Genomic DNA, 15,194 nt, shown 5'->3' with positions numbered 1-15,194 from the left:
CTCTCTCTCTCTCTCTCTCTCTCTCTCTCTCTCTCTCTCTCTCTCTCTCTCTCTCTCTCTCTCTCTATATATATATATATATATATATATATATATCAGTAATGTCAATATAATGTCAGGCAAGACGTGGCCAAAAATAAAAGATGAGGATTATAAAGGCTTTACGTGCCTCGTGATCAGGAACAGTGGCTCCGAGTTTGTTGAGGCCGACAACGGAGTAGTAGGCCGACTCCAGGTCTGTGAACGGCTCGCTGAGGAGATTTTGAAGTCGAGCAATATCGGACAGGGAAAGATAGTGACCCGGTGTGAGCGTCTGAGCTCCAGCGAGTGCCAGGCTGAGGAGCACCAACCCGAAAAGCCCTGTGAACACACGCAAATAAAAGTTGACTCTCCACCAAAAGTTGATCATGTACGTTTCGATGTGAATTCATAAACACAACGATGCTTTTCATTTGGTCGCGCTTCCATTGCAGACGTTCACTACACAGCAAAAGCGAGCTAACGACAGTAAGGAAGCGGCACTCTGATCCAGACGCCTGTGAGCTACTTTCCCATTTAATCGGCGTCGTGCAGCACCTCATCGCATACCTAATTGGATGGCCATTAAATCGATTGAAAACGACTTCAAGGTATGACAAAGCAACGATTCATTCACTCACTGAACAGTTCCATGCCAAGGGAGTCTAATGCAGCGTCACCAGAAGGGACGATTACTTCCGGTGCGCGGCTCGACCCGGCAAGATCGATGTGACTTCCGATTTGCGTTTCACAATAATAGTCACATTTTAACATTCATAAGTGTTCCGGAAGTCATGAAAGGACACAGATTGTCTCCAACCAATCATCTATATTTGACACAATTATTTGTTTCTTAGAGGCGAGACAAGACGAGAATGAAGTCACGAAAACCTGCTCAAAAATATTTATTTCTCGTTCAAGACTTAATTACCTAATCCTCTTCCGTAGAAAGGAATATTGTGGATTTGGTTATTTTCTTGGTGGCATGTCATGTCACAAAAAGTGTAAAGGACACAATTAAAATGTTTGCGATTAAAATTAAACTGATGTATAACTCAAAAGGTCTTTCTTGAATTCAACTTTGCATGATCATATGTTCGAGGTGGATTCGGTCATTGGTGGACAAGCAGAGATTTTCATCAACAATGCTCCTCAACATTCCTCTTTTCACACAAGAAATCTAAAGCTCATGTTTTGGGAGAACTGAAACCTATGTGGGGCGGCCCGGTATCCAGTGGTTAGCACGTTGACTTCACAGCACAGAGGTACCGGGTTCAATGCCAGCTCCAGCCTTCCTGTGTGGAGTTTGCATTTTCTCCCCGGGCCTGCGTGGGTTTTCTCCGGGTACTCCGGTTTCCTCCCAGATTCCAAAAACATGCATGGCAGGCTGATTGAGCACTCTGAATTGTCCCTTTGTGTGAGTGTGGGCGTGGATGATTGTTCGTCTCTGTGTGCCCTGCAACTGGCTGGCAGCCGACTCAGGGTGTCCCCCGCCTACTGCCCGAAGACAGCTGGGATAGGCTCCAGTACCCCTAGTGAGGATAAAGCGGTTTGTAAAATGAATGAATGAAACCTATGTGTACCAGTGAAGAAAAAAAATGACAAACATTTGCATTGTAAAATCATTTTCATTGATTGCGAAAGAATCAGGCATAATTTTCCTAGTTGAATGCTCAACTATTTATTTACAAAGTTGTTTGACTGCAATTATAATGAAATGCAATTATATTGATTTCAAGCCTTAAAATGGCCTTTAGAATTCGACAAAATCTAAAAGCATTTACATCTCAATGTGTTCCTGCAGAAGTTTTCGATTTAAGCTATCATGTAAACATGCAGACGACTCGTAAGTTGTTCCAACATGTTGTCACATTTACAAGGCGCATACAGTACTTTTCTTCAAACGCAAACAACAGAACATTCTGTTGTGTTTGTGTAACAACTTGGTACAAAGGTGCAAATAGTCTCAGGACAAGACCAGAGCTCTGTTTGTCGTCCGCGATGTTATGGAGCGCAGGAAGCGCCTTGCTTTCTCCGTCATAATGAGCTGATCTTTTGTTTGCCCACATGCAACCGCCTCCCATTCTTTGGACATCTAGCGAGAAAGAAAAGGATGGCAAACGCATTAGGCAACATCAGATACTTTTTCAAGGGGAGGAAAAAAAACAATGACAACAAAACATCAGTTATCTGAAGGTGAAACTTGCCGGAATTGGGGGCACCGCACTGGGAAAGATAGCACTGTCACTTGGCCCCAAAAGGAATCCCTGATCCAAAATATTTTCATGGGTTTTACGACAACAAGAGGCGCTCTCGGCAACCGACAACGATTCTTCCTGCAAGCAAACAAAAACCATGAATGAATTATGCATAAAGCAAAATGAAATGCATGATAATAGCATGTTTTTTTTTTTGTTCTTTGCAGTAGTCACCTTGATGCAATGTTTGGCTTCAGTCTTAGATTTGCGTTTGGACTTGGGCATCACTTGGCAGTCATCAAGTGCCAATGACTTCCGGACTTTCTTCATCGGAGGGCGATGCTGGGAACAACATCCAATCAACAAGTCCAAATGATCAATTCAGTTTTCTGCCTGGGTTAAAGATGTCTGAGAAAGAAGCCCGGTCTAAAGCCTTGCAGAAAATAAGGCCAAGACAATCGATTTAAAGCAACAATCTGAGCCATGACCTGCACATATTCACTGTTTTTCAAAAAATCTTTGCGTGAGGAAGTAAAAATAAAGAGCACCTTATCATTGGGATGTGGCTAAGGTCAGAAAGCAATCACATTCAAATTCATGTCAAATCCGAGTCAGCACACACCCGACGCCAGTGAAATTGCCTCCGGTTTTTCGAGTAGCTTTTGCTGACATTTCTTTTCCGAACCCTGAACGTTTTGTACTAATACTGAATGCTATTTGGAACCGTTTAGAGTTGTTACCGTCTTGACTCGAAGCATTCAGTGTTAGCACAAAAACGTTAGGCCTCTGCGGGTAAGCAAAAATACAATTTCGCGAAAAGCTTACGACAGCACCCGGACTTTCGTCAACACGAATTGGAACGCAACAATAGTGGCAAGCCCCAGGTCATTAGGAAAAGTGCATTTGGCACTCTAACAAAATAACATAAAATCCAACAAAGGTCCGTATATGAGAGAATTAAACAGTTACCACTGCTTTGCGTCTTTGCTCAGGAACAGCTGGAAGTTGAACCGCCAAGTCAATACCCACATCTCTCAGGATCACTTCATTAATGTCGTCCTCAAGGTTCGGAGTCTGAGGCTGAGACAACAGAAGAGAAAACTTTCTACAGTACGTGATATGTTGGCCAGGCTGGAAATTGGCCATTTGTAAACTGCTTGTACTCATAGGTCATATCCCAAATTAAATGAACCACTCGGCTGAATGCAATAGCAACACAGTGACATACTCACAGACGCCCAGACCTAACTACAAAGATTAACTCAGTTTGAATTTGAAGCCTGAAACACGTTTCAGAAAAAGCCACGACAGGAACGTGTTTACCAGTGTGTTACATCAACTGTCCTTGTTGTAACGCTAAATAAGAGTTTGGAAACTGAGGACACTAATTAGTGAATCTTGGTAGGTGGAATTCTTTCCCATTCTTGCTTGATGTACAACTTCAGTCATGCCACAGTCCAGGGTCTCTGTTGTCACGTTTTGTGTGCCACACGCTTTCAATGGGAGACAGGTCTGGACTGCTGGCAGGCCATTCTAGTGCTCGCACTTTTTTTGCTATGAAGCCATGCTGTTGTAACACGTACAGAATGTGGTTTGGCTTTGCTTTGCTGAAATAAACATGGGGCATCCATGAAAAAGACTGCTTAGATGGCAGCACATGTCCCAAAATGTCCCCATATGGATCTTGTAACAGCTTTCAGTTGAAATTGCGGTCACCCAGAGACATAACCTCACCAGAGGTTGCAGAGGGCCGTATTTCTCCAGGGCATTTTTGAATGGCGTTGGAGTACGTGGCATCGTGCAAAGCTCGGACTTGTGGTTGGGTGTAACAAACCTACACAAAGACAAAGTGTGAATACTTGACACAAAGAAATAGCAGACAGTAGGTCACCAGAAGTGAGGACTCACGCAGAGTTTTCCTTTCGATTGATCGGGGTCTTGTCCCTCTGCAGAGGTGTGGTAACGATGGCTTTCTGGCTGCACACCGGTGTGGATGTGAGCGATGGGTTCTCCAGGTCATGAGTGTCCTGCTTCGTCCACATGTTAAGGAACTGAGGCAACATTTAGAAATGAAGACGCATTGACTTTCACGGACGACAGAATCAACGTAGCCAGAGTAAGATGACTCACTTGAGAGGGTGAAAAGGGCAAAATCTTGACTGGTGTGCTCTTTGGCGTCATTAAGCTGTTCGCATCAGGAGACAAGCGTCTCCGACTTCGATGACTCAATATGGATGGAGGCGTGATCCCTCCGGGAGAGATGGGTATGAGTTCGCCTCTGCTGCCTTTGCTTAACTCCTGCAGGGCGCTGCCTTCAAGACGGAACTGGTGGCGTTCTGGGCTGTGGCTCTCTTCAGGTAAGTCGAATGCTGCAAGGTTACACCAGCCATCGAGGTCCTATCAAACAAAAAAAGCATTTTGCGCCCAAAAATTGATAAACTGTATCACACTGTGCAAAAGCCCGAAGTTGGTGCTAAGTTTAAACGATGCGACCACAACAGGCAAAGGGCTGAACTGTTCTGTGGAGCGTCGCATTCGTGTTGTACATCAGTTAAGGGAACTTTCCGGTTCGCCGGATGAGTAGGCGAGTGGCCCGATGATGGCATCACAACTTCCATCCATTTTCTAATCTGCTTATCCTCACGAGGGTCACGGGCATGCTGGAGCCGATCCCAGTCGGTCTTCGGGCAGTAGGCGGGGACACCCTAAACCGGTTGCCAGCCAATCGCAGGACCACCCGCGCTAACACTCACACCTAGGGACAATTTAGAGCATTCAATCAAACTATGGTGCATGTTTTTGGAACGTGGGAGAAAAGCGGGTTACCCGGAGAAAACCCACGCAGTGCACAGGGAGAACATACAAACTCCACACAGGAAGGCCGGAATCGAACCCCACACCTCTGCACTGTGTGGCCGACGTGCCAACCAGTCGATCACCGTGCTGACCGGCATCATAATGTAATTGGTGAAAATAAATGTACGTTCCACACCTTGCTCCACAGGCTGGCCTAATTCTCTTGGGTGATTCTTTGTGGAAATCAGTTTTGTATTTATTTATTTATTTATTACTCTTACCTGCTATGTATTATTTCTGATTTCAAAATGACTCATCTAAATTCAAAGATTGGAATAAATGTGAAGCAAGTGCGATGTCAAAGGACTAGTCCTATATATCATCAATTTGATTTTATGAAATCCTGTGTAAATAACAAAAGTCAAACTTCATCACGGGGGGAATTTGAAGCCCTGTACTTTCAACACGGTGCTCAAATGCGGGCGCTCTGCTTGGATGTTCAGTTTTCCTACCCCATCCACCATGTCCAGGACCTCCCTCAGGACAGGCCCCGCAGGGGAGAGAAATCCAGAGTTGTCCACAACCCAGTTGGTGCAATTCATCTCTCCTGCGTTGTCCCCCTCTGACACAAGACTTGCCGCGTCCTTCGGAGAGGGCACAACCCGGGAAGGACCCGCCTCATCGTCACCATTGACGGTGGTTAAGTCTGACATTTCCTGCAAGGTGTGAAGGTAAAGACATTTAGCGCACTGACAGTACACTGGAGACTGACTTTGTGGAATGACAGCCGTAACTCAGAATGGACTCATGCGACAGCCGTGAAACGCTCAACAAAATGCGCGAGTGCTTACTGGGGTGTGCGTTTCCTGCTCTGAATCCGGGTCAGCATGATCTTGAGAGCAAGTGGGCATCTGCATCATCAAAATCTTAACATAGGGAGGGTACAGTAATGTATATCCTGCATATAAATGTGTAATAACGTATTCATTCCAGCAAGCACGTGATGACTTAAGAAAATACCTCACCTGCATATCTTTCACATGGGCGAGCAGCTCTTCAAGCTCGCTTGGTTTAAAATCCTGCCTTGAGTAGAAGCCCATTTCGACTTTGCGCTTAATTGTTGAGTTCCAGTGATTCTTGACGGCGTTATCGGTCCTGTTTGATAACATTCCCGCAGAGGATGTCAACGCGCCTATGAAAAACGGCAGCAATTTCAAAACGGCCCAGCACGGCAAAGTTACCTTCCTGGCAAGAGCTTTGCAATCTCAGCCCAGCGATTTCCAAGGACGCAGTGAGCCTTATAGATGACGAGGTCCTCCTCAGCTGTCCATGAAGATTTCTTCACGCTGGGGTTGAGATGGTTGTGCCAACGCTCTCGACACTGCTTCCCAACCCTGCCCTTCAGATGCTTGGCGACGACACTCCATTGTTTGTTACCGTAGAGATTGACAAGCTCTATGACCTGAGGAACACAAAGCATGGAATGTGACCTGCAAGTGTCTTCCGTCAAACGAGGTACCAAATAACAAACTACCTTGTCATCTTCTTCTTTTGTCCAAGGGCCTTTAATTAGGTCGGGATCCAAAACTTTAAGCCAGCGGTGTTGACATTGGTTTTCGGTGCGATTCTAAACATGAAAAGAACACAAGTCATTCAGATATCAACAGAACCTCGCACACATTGGTTAAATATTCTCCCGGGTTGAAAGAATATTAAAAACAACTCACTGGTATATGGGTGGCGACATTCTTCCAGTCATTCTGTCCAAGTTTTTGAACCAGTGCCTTTAGCTTGTCATCCTGTAGGTGATGAAGAATATTTCGTCTTACTAAAGACTCCTAAATTCTGCAACATGATGCGAATGTATTCAAAGAATATCAACGTCGTGTCACATCACCTCCTCTTGTGTCCACTTTACTTTCACTTTGCCACCATCTCTCTGTTCTGCAACATCCGAATCAGTGTCAGGATGCTGGCTCTCCTCCCCCTCCTCACTAAAAAAAAAATAATAATAATAATTAATTTATTCATTAAACAGCACCTTAAGAACACTGTCATGAAACAAAGTGCTGCATATAAATACAAATTGAACACAAGACAATTGAACAGAACATAATTTTGAAACACACAAAAAAAGAAACCTTGTAGAACACCAAAAGACAGCAGGAGAGAGCAGAAATCACATCTTCAGAATCTTAAGCAGTTCTGTGTGCAAGGTAGGATCTCAGTCAATCCACAGAGCATGCTTGCATAATACAAATAATGCCAGGTTTCTTAAGCAAGTGTTGCACCACCTCATGTTTAATCGTTGGGGAAATAACACCAGGTTGCTCTATTATGTCGAAAAACATAATTAAAAAGTGAGAAAGGCCAGAGTCCTAAGGAGAATCCGGTGGCTTGATCTGGCCAACTTCTTCTGAAAACATCAAAGAAATGGCTCAAACACCATCAAACAAGGAACAGAATCAGAGGGGGCAATGGCAATAAAGGGTGGAAAAGTCGTGCGAATGGAAAAAAAAACATAACTAGTTTGATTTCGCTAGCTCGGTTAAATTTAGATACATTTCTTGTCACCGGTTAAATTATGACTGCTCGTTAAGGAGTCGGCGTGGAGGCTAGAATTCGGGTTATTTGGTTCCGTCAACCTACAGAAGAATCCCCGAAAGAAAAGCAGGAAATGTGCAACGCTGGAGCCTGTTGGTTCGTAAAGGTCCGGCCGGGAAAGGAAAGGCGGCATACACTGCAGTGACTGACGTCAAATATGCTCCAACAGAACCGAACGGATTGCAGGAGTCAATCCGATGTCTTATTTGGAACGTCAACGCGTACAATTTGTCGGAGTCAAAGAAATAGTGTCGACTTTAGACAGTTCATTTCAATAACAACGATCGGCTTCTTACCCGCGCGGCCACCAGGACATTTCCCCCCTTTTTCTTCAGTTGTTGTCGATCCGACGGCTTGTCCCGCTGCCCTTGCACGTCATGTGCAAAAAAAAAAAAGTTTTGGGATGCACTGCTTTTATGAAGTGACCAGATGTTGATTTTGTTTCCAGGCTTGGTGCTGGTTTGCGCAAATCTGTAGCACCGAGACAGCTAACAGGTCCCCCGCGCGCGCGCACCCGCCCGCCTGTCTTGGATCTCCGCGCTACTGGATTTCTATCTCGCGCCCTTCCGGAGACGTTGAACGGATGGTGACGTCATGCGCAGTACATATGCGCGCCGACGCAACGTCGTCCAACTAGTCCGACCAAGGGTTGTCCGACCACCACGATGAAAAGCCCATTGAGCATTTACTCGAGATACTTGATAGCCGTCGAATAGATGTACTTTTATACAAAGTTGGCATACTAGGGGACGTGAGACCAAACAGTGCACCAGTTAAAAAAACTACTTCCGGTAGTTAAGTGTTAGAAGTTTACTATTCCCATTTTATAATAACGCTACAGTAGTAGCATGCAGCTGTCAACCTGTGGATTTTGCATCACTAACATGCGTTAATGCCGGAGCTATTTTTCTCCAAAAATATTGGAACTTTCTTCTTTCTACCCACAATCTTGCTGCTGTAGACTGTAAATTTCCCCAGTGTGGGACAAATAAAGGATATCTTAATCTTAATAATCCCTTGATTTTTGCTGAAGACTGATAACTTTTGGGTTGGACAGCAACAACTCAACTCCATTGTATTTATAGAGCATTGAAAGAGTCCGCACACCTGAGGCAACAGATAAATATGATCCAAAAGTTCTACACAAAAGGACTTATGGAAATTACCAATTACTGTACTTTGATATTGACAATATTGTTTGCATTTTAATGGACATAAAATATGGTTAAAAAAAAGTGCTTCTTGTAGGGCGGCATGATGGACGACTGTTTAGCACGACAGCCTCACAGTGCAGAGGTGCAAGGTTGGAATCTGGCTCTGGCCTTCTTGTGTGGAGTTTGTTCTCCTGGTGCATGCGTGGGTTTTCTCTGGGTACTCTGGTTTCCTCCCACATTACAAAAACATGCATGGCAGGTTAATGGAACACTCTATAAATTGTCCCTAGATGTAATTGTGAGTGCGGATAGTTGTTCATATATGTTTGCGCGGTGATTGGCTGGCAACCAGTTCAGGATGCACCCAGCTTACCGCCCGGAGAGAGCTGGTCTGGGCTTCAGCATGCCTGCGATCCTTGTGAGGAAAATGGGTGGATGGATGGGTGGAAGGTGCTTCTTGAGGTCAACAAAAAATATGTGAACACTAGCAGAGTAATTGATCATGTTTATTAAAAAAATTCTGAAACATTAAAAGTAATTTTGATGCAGTCAAGAAGGGGTGAACCGTGGTCCCTCAGTGTTGACATCATGTTCCTGAAAGACAACAACTTATAATTAGTTGAGTACTTAAATGTACAGTTAGTGTCCTTTTCTAAGTGCTCGCACTTGATTGAGTTTCTTGAACTCTGCAACTTGGAAGAAAATGTGCTCCAATATGTGCTTCGCATCCCTCTGATCTTTGTCCAACTTGGGAGTCACGCCCAGAATTTCACCACATTTCCTGATGTAAAACTCAAGGTCGTCATCCGTGCCTGTAAGCAGAGCCAGGTAAGAATGTCAGCATTATCCCTTTAAGCATCAGCTGTCCATCCTTTTTAGTTGAAAGACCAAACTTGCATTTATTGGTGAGCTGCGCTAGGCGCACTTTCTCAGAAGAAAACGCTTCATCTAAATCAAACAGGTCCAGCGTTGGTGGGGACAAATCGCTCAAGATTGGAGGAAAGACCTGGAGGGTGGATAAAAATATTTTCTTTTAAATCTGCTGCCTCGGTCAACGTGTTATACTACATAACTATCGCATCTGCAGCCAATTCCATCAAATTAATTTGAAGGAACGAAAAGTGGCTTGTGGTTAGACTGGAGCATGATCAGTGCCAGTGTAGCCTTGATATTTCTTTGTTGTGAAAGCGCTATACAAACAAAGAAGCCGTCGTCCTTTTTAATCACCTTGGGGTGGTCACGTTTAACCAGCAAATTGACTCATTTCACATCCGTGCGTTTGACATGCAGACACAAACGCGTTGTTGTTAGACAATTGTTGATGCTACCAATGTGCTAATTAGTTACGGTGCGGTGCCTCCTTAGTGGCTGTAAAGTACCAGTATGTGCGCACTCGTCTGTAAACACGGGTCACTGCACCAAATAATTTTAGCATCAGCACACACACTTAACAGAGACCTAAAATTGCACAGCTATTGTGCATTGTGTTTGATGAATGAACAAGTCCGAGATCAAGAAAGTGGAAAAAGTGAGGCTTGCATAGCTGTGGATCGAAGAATCAATCCACAGCTACCACACCTTAACTGATAGAGGCTGAAAATGAGGGATCCTAACTAACAGGGCATATATGAGGAGGTAATAATTGTCATAATGGTTAAAAACTGTTCAGATGTGGGATTTAATTCAAGTATATATTGAATTATTAAAAGGGAAGTGAACCCCAAAATGTTCTTGACAATAATATATTCTTTGCAGCCCTGCTCGACTGAACACGACATTCTGATTATTTTGCCCATTGCAGTCGACTGAAAATGACATCGCAGTTCCTCGGGGCTCGGCTAACAATCAATCATGGCTCAGCTTCAGAAAAGTCAGTCATAATTGGTCAGAACTTGAGCCCTGAGCAACTGCGATCTCATTTTCAGTTGACAGAAAGTGGCAAAATGGCCTCACCCTGAGATGGCTAAAAACCGGTGGATTTTGCTGCTTAACTCATATTCCACAAACGCAACTTGAATCAGGATGCAGTGGTTAGACAAGCGGAGGCGCACAGAAAATATTACTGTAAAGAAAATTTTGGGGGGTTGACTTCCCCTTTAAGTCACGAAATACAACTTCAGTGTCATTGATCCACGGCAGTTTTTGAAAGATGCAGCGCAGGTACTTACGGCAGGTTGCAACTGAGGCAGGGGGGTCTCAAATTGTGGTGCGATCAGCTGAAGTGGCTCATCTTTGACGTTAAGATGCTTATAAACACTGTGGAAAACAGGGCACCCATCAGGCAAAGACCGAAGGAAGTCTGCAGCGCCGCAATGCTCCCAAACACATTCCGATTTTACCTGAGCACTTGGGGTAAAGTATCTGTCGACAGACTGAAAAACGAAACATCCAGAAGAGAGGTGAAGTCCCTGGGGTTTTCGTCGCCCTCTTGGAAGTACTGCGTGAGCTGTTCTGACAAACAGCCAATGTGTGGCAACATGGTGTAATCTGTGATCTAGATTGGAGACAAAGCAACAGTTTTCAACGCACTTCTTGTCATGTCACGGTCTTTTCCCGCTGAATTGCACAGACTCACCTCTGGGTCTTCCGCATCAATCTGATTCAGCTGAATATTATCCGTCATGAGCCACTGGAGAACGACACCCTGGAGTGACACAGTAACACGGCATAACACCGCTTGTAATCTTTCTCCCGGAGATGTGGGTGAGGAGGTTGAGTGCTGCCAAAAGTGGAGGCTGCTCTTTGAGGATAGCATAGGATACGCACACAGCCATACTCACCAGGATTTTACTGTTCTCCTCCTTGTCTATGAACTGATCACTGAACATGTGGCAGGAACCAACTACGACCAATCTGCCCGTCCCCTGAAGACATGAAACATCACATCAACGGCACTCTGTCAGTATTTTCGGTACTGGGTACACAATGACGATTTAGAGTGCTGACCTTTCCTTGATAGAAGGCCATGACAGGCCGGTGGAGGGGGAAGCAGATGGAGCCAGTTGAAAGAACAGCCACAGCCGGCTTCATCACATTCAGTGTGGCACCGTACGGGTACACAAATGACAGAGCCCTTGGGTGAATACAGAAAGGCTCGGTTTGATTTGATCCATTTCTTTTTAAGGTAAAATGGAGCATTCGACTGAAAAGAATTCTATCGGAAAATAAATCATTTACTGTGTGTTATTTCCAACATTGTCATCTTCAGTCATTCCTGGCATTGTTTTGCCAGCAGCCCGGCTGATCTCCCTAAACAAGAATGATGCCGATGTTGTGAGTTGAAATAAATAAAGCTGATATTGACAATAATTCATTTGCGTATTCAAACACAGCACACCTGTTCAGCACACCGTCAGACACAAGTGCTTCCTTCGGATGATAGTACTTGTAGTACCTGGTTCGGAAAACAGCATCTGTCGTATGGCAAGTCGACAAAACCACACCTCAGTAGCAATAACATCAACTGACAAGCGACAATTGCAACAGTGACAAATAAAATTGTATTTATATGCACCATTATTAACCATAATTCCAAACTCTTCCAGGAGAAAGTTGATGTTTGTGTCAAATTTCTTTTCTCCTCCTTCCCCAAGCATGACCAGGATATTGCCTCCATCATCCAGGTAGTGTTTCAGTACTTCCAGCTTAAAGGCAACAAGACAACAGCAGTATGACATCCTGTCTATGCATATCAAGCAACAGGTATATGACTATTTTAAATATTTTCTACTATCCCTCCCCACACAACAGAACATTGTTTACTCTGTTATCAATGACCAATTTTCTTTTGATAATCTAACCTCTGATGCTGTAAACTTCTCTCTCGGTCCTGTCGTTATCCACAACTTCACACCCTTCACTTTGTCGGATGACAACTCTTCCTTCATACTGCAAGAGTCATTTATCAGAGAAAAGAGTTTATTTCCAGCCAATAGTTTTATACAGAAGACAAAAAGCCTGTCACACCAACCTTTGGATTTTCCACTGAGTCCTAATGTGCTTCTGTATGGATTTGTATCCATTGCTGGTGGTAAACAACTCTCTTTTTGAGGCGTTGAAGACAACAGTATTGTGCTGTTCCTTCTCCATGATAAATACAAGATTCAGCCACTATGCATTCGCTTCGGGAGAATCTATTTATCGACGAGTAAATATCGATCAGCAAAACCTGTACAGTATTGCTATATAGGATGTATCAAGTTAGCACGTTAATCCGCCAGAGAAGGTTAAACTTTTTCTTTGTTTGGATTGTTTTCGTAAACATTCCGCGAGGAAAAAAAGCAGGCAAAAGCTTCAGTTTGAAAAAATCGATTTGTTAAGCGGAAATGTCAAACATTATTAGTTTAGAAGCTAATAAGTTAGCATACGTTAGCTCTCGATGCTCCTCACCGATGTGTCTGCGCAATTATACCGACATCATTATTAACACGGCGACGATACAGTTTCGTTCACGCCAACGCGTGTTTAATTGATAAATGTAGATATCCAAAAGAGTTGATTGTTTCTAGTCAACTGTTGGGGAAACCGGTTACCATGTACGCTATTAGCTTAGCAACCACTTCTTCTTCGTCGTCGTCTCATGTCGGTTGTTGCCAGATACCATCGACACTTTTCAGCCAAAATACAACATAAAACGCACGAACTCAATACAAAAAAACGAGCCAAAATCACAATCGGTCTAAGAGCGTATAATACGCCACATCTTCAGACAGCGAAAGAATAACTAAAAACCGCCTCTCCATAGACTTGTGGATGTAATCTTCCCAAATTGCCAACCCAGATTGTTTACCCCCTGGTCGTCTCTGGGCTTCCGTAGAACAGTGGTACGCTGTTAAGTAAAAACATGAACGCTGCACAAACGAATGTTTGAAGTATGTAAAATACATTTCAGCCTCGTTTCGTAGGTATATTTACTAGTGTGTACTCTTTAAACTACGTAATTAACAGATGAATACATAACGGTCATTCCATACAGTTAATATAACATTTTGAATAAAATACATAGAATTGGAGGACATTTTCAGTACCCGGAAACTCATCAAATAATAAATGAGTAATGCACAAAATGTCAAACTTATGTGCTTGGGGACATGTCCCTATAAAAAAAAAATCAAACGTCGCCCATATAAATGTGATTCCTCTCTACTGATTACAGAAAGCACGCCATTTCCCCACACTCTTCATGGCACTTTATAAAATAAGATTTTAATCAGCCTTTTGTATGATTTTGTTGATATGTATTGTTCTTGACCAAACGAGCATGTACTCATGAGCGAAAAATATTCGCATGGATGTGCAACCTGTTACTTGCAAACATTATTGTAAACACAAAAATCTAATTAGTATTCAAATATGGATGTTTTTTCTCATGCCTGTGCAACAGCTAAAACATGACAAATTAAATACCTAACGAATAAAAAAGGTGTATGCGATGAAGAAAATTACATTGTTTTTGATTTCATAACATTATAAAAATATATATATTAAAAATGAAGGGCCTTTTTCACAAATGTGAAATGTGGAATGGGCCATGTTCTCCGCCCCCTCGTGATGGCTTGCTCTGCTTCCAGCTGGGTCAATTAGCAAGTATCCTCACCAGTTTAAAAACCACCCGGGGCTCGCATCGCGCTCACTCACTGGCTGCCAAGGAGGACAAATGGAAAAATCACTTCTTCCTAAAGGTAAGCCTGACAGCTTTGTCCACTATAAGCTGAATCGGTATCTTCAGAGATTTCACTTGTTTTCCTCCTCTCTTCCCCTCCTTTCATTTTAGATTTGAGCAGTTTTGACTGCTTTTCACCATCGGAGCTTGATCGAAAGTTCTTTGGGGAACAGAGTTTGCCTTCTACTTTGTCACTGGGCCGAATGTCAAAATCAAGCGTTTCATCTGATGGTTTAGTTGATGGCTCTGAAGTCAAACCTTTGATCAAGACTTCTCTCAGCACATCGACTGATCCAGCATCTCTGTCTCAGCCATGTTTCCCCAATGACTTGAACAGCCACGAGTTGGAAAATTGTCGCCTGTTATTGCCATTACAGGGCAATTCATCCACTCCCTACGTTCTCCTGCAAAAGCGAGAAAAGGCTCATTTTGACCAGTCATACAGTGACCTTACTGCCTCTCGAATGTCTTTGGATGTGTCTGTGATTAAGCCGGACAGCAATAGCCCGCAACTCCGGACCGAGTCGAGCACTTTGGAGCTGTGGAGTCCAAAACTGCAATCTGGACCACATTCAAGACCAGAAGTTTCTCCTTGATCTGATGCACTCCTTTTATGTATCCAAATTGTGATTGAGAAATGAAGATTTTTAAACAAGTGGTAATAAAAGTTGCTATTTGCTTGAGTTTATGAGTCATCTTAAAAAAATAATACTGATGCCCCCCTCCCTTTTTCATTTCAATTTGAATAAGCATGGAAAATGT

General features: G+C 43.5%; 3 protein-coding genes and 1 long non-coding RNA gene across 8 annotated transcripts in view; 1 reads left to right on the top strand and 3 right to left on the bottom strand.

The window, feature by feature from the left end:
- rpn2 (ribophorin II) overlaps positions 1-745 on the bottom strand; it is a 7,193-nt gene extending 6,448 nt beyond the window's left edge. For 2 of the 4 annotated variants that reach the window (XM_019879531.1, XM_019879530.1), the window contains exons 1-2: positions 589-661; positions 170-360 (exon numbers count right to left, since the gene is read on the bottom strand). In XM_019879531.1, the coding sequence (XP_019735090.1) occupies positions 170-360; positions 589-604 (207 nt within the window). In that variant the 5' untranslated portion in view covers positions 605-661. Of the gene's footprint in view, positions 1-169; positions 361-588 lie in introns of all 4 variants that reach the window. The other 2 variants (XM_019879532.1, XM_019879533.1) reach the window with 2 other exon arrangements.
- Positions 746-1,673: 928 nt separating this feature from the next.
- Positions 1,674-8,172, bottom strand: mybl2b (v-myb avian myeloblastosis viral oncogene homolog-like 2b). The gene is made up of 15 exons (XM_019879590.1): positions 7,913-8,172; positions 6,910-7,006; positions 6,740-6,811; positions 6,547-6,639; positions 6,254-6,474; positions 6,038-6,167; positions 5,864-5,938; positions 5,525-5,728; positions 4,347-4,613; positions 4,125-4,267; positions 3,951-4,050; positions 3,186-3,296; positions 2,451-2,558; positions 2,226-2,354; positions 1,674-2,113 (listed from the first exon to the last, which is right to left on the bottom strand). The coding sequence occupies exons 1-15, from the start codon at positions 7,930-7,932 to the stop codon at positions 1,985-1,987; spliced, it is 1,899 nt and encodes a 632-aa protein (XP_019735149.1). The 5' UTR covers positions 7,933-8,172; the 3' UTR covers positions 1,674-1,984.
- Positions 8,173-9,259: 1,087 nt separating this feature from the next.
- On the bottom strand, positions 9,260-13,620 carry ift52 (intraflagellar transport 52 homolog (Chlamydomonas)). 2 transcript variants are annotated; one of them, XM_019879574.1, is made up of 13 exons: positions 12,741-13,620; positions 12,571-12,658; positions 12,285-12,414; positions 12,108-12,183; positions 11,948-12,019; positions 11,717-11,843; positions 11,551-11,634; positions 11,346-11,414; positions 11,110-11,264; positions 10,939-11,026; positions 9,668-9,776; positions 9,437-9,582; positions 9,260-9,364 (listed from the first exon to the last, which is right to left on the bottom strand). In XM_019879574.1, exons 1-13 carry the CDS (start codon positions 12,857-12,859, stop codon positions 9,320-9,322), a joined length of 1,308 nt encoding a protein of 435 aa, XP_019735133.1. In that variant the 5' UTR covers positions 12,860-13,620; the 3' UTR covers positions 9,260-9,319. The 2 variants fall into 2 exon arrangements, with proteins under 2 accessions (XP_019735133.1, XP_019735134.1); XM_019879575.1 differs by lacking the exon at positions 12,571-12,658 and having other exon boundaries at positions 13,303-13,608.
- A 699-nt stretch (positions 13,621-14,319) lies between these two features.
- LOC109521624 (uncharacterized) lies at positions 14,320-15,115 on the top strand. The gene is made up of 2 exons (XR_002169399.1): positions 14,320-14,451; positions 14,544-15,115. It is a non-coding gene; the product is annotated as an uncharacterized LOC109521624 (long non-coding RNA).
- The last annotated feature ends 79 nt before the right edge of the window (positions 15,116-15,194 follow it).

The sequence above is a fragment of the Hippocampus comes genome, unplaced genomic scaffold (genome assembly GCF_001891065.2).
Source record: "Hippocampus comes isolate QL1 unplaced genomic scaffold, H_comes_QL1_v1.1 scaffold44, whole genome shotgun sequence".
NCBI lineage: Eukaryota > Metazoa > Chordata > Actinopteri > Syngnathiformes > Syngnathidae > Hippocampus > Hippocampus comes.
This window is presented reverse-complemented; position numbering and strand designations above follow the sequence as displayed.

Coding starts and splice junctions, on each gene's coding strand:
- mybl2b (XM_019879590.1), bottom strand. CDS start 7,932: ATGTCCTGGTGGCCGCGCGG. Junction 6,812..6,909: donor TAAAGTGGACACAAGAGGAG/GTGATGTGACAC, acceptor CATCACCTACAG/GATGACAAGCTAAAGGCACT. Junction 2,355..2,450: donor AAGCCAAACATTGCATCAAG/GTGACTACTGCA, acceptor GTTTGCTTGCAG/GAAGAATCGTTGTCGGTTGC.
- ift52 (XM_019879574.1), bottom strand. CDS start 12,859: ATGGAGAAGGAACAGCACAATACTGTTGTCTTCAACGCCTCAAAAAGA. Junction 12,184..12,284: donor TGGAATTATGGTTAATAATG/GTGCATATAAAT, acceptor GCCATACGACAG/ATGCTGTTTTCCGAACCAGG. Junction 12,020..12,107: donor TCTGACGGTGTGCTGAACAG/GTGTGCTGTGTT, acceptor ATTCTTGTTTAG/GGAGATCAGCCGGGCTGCTG.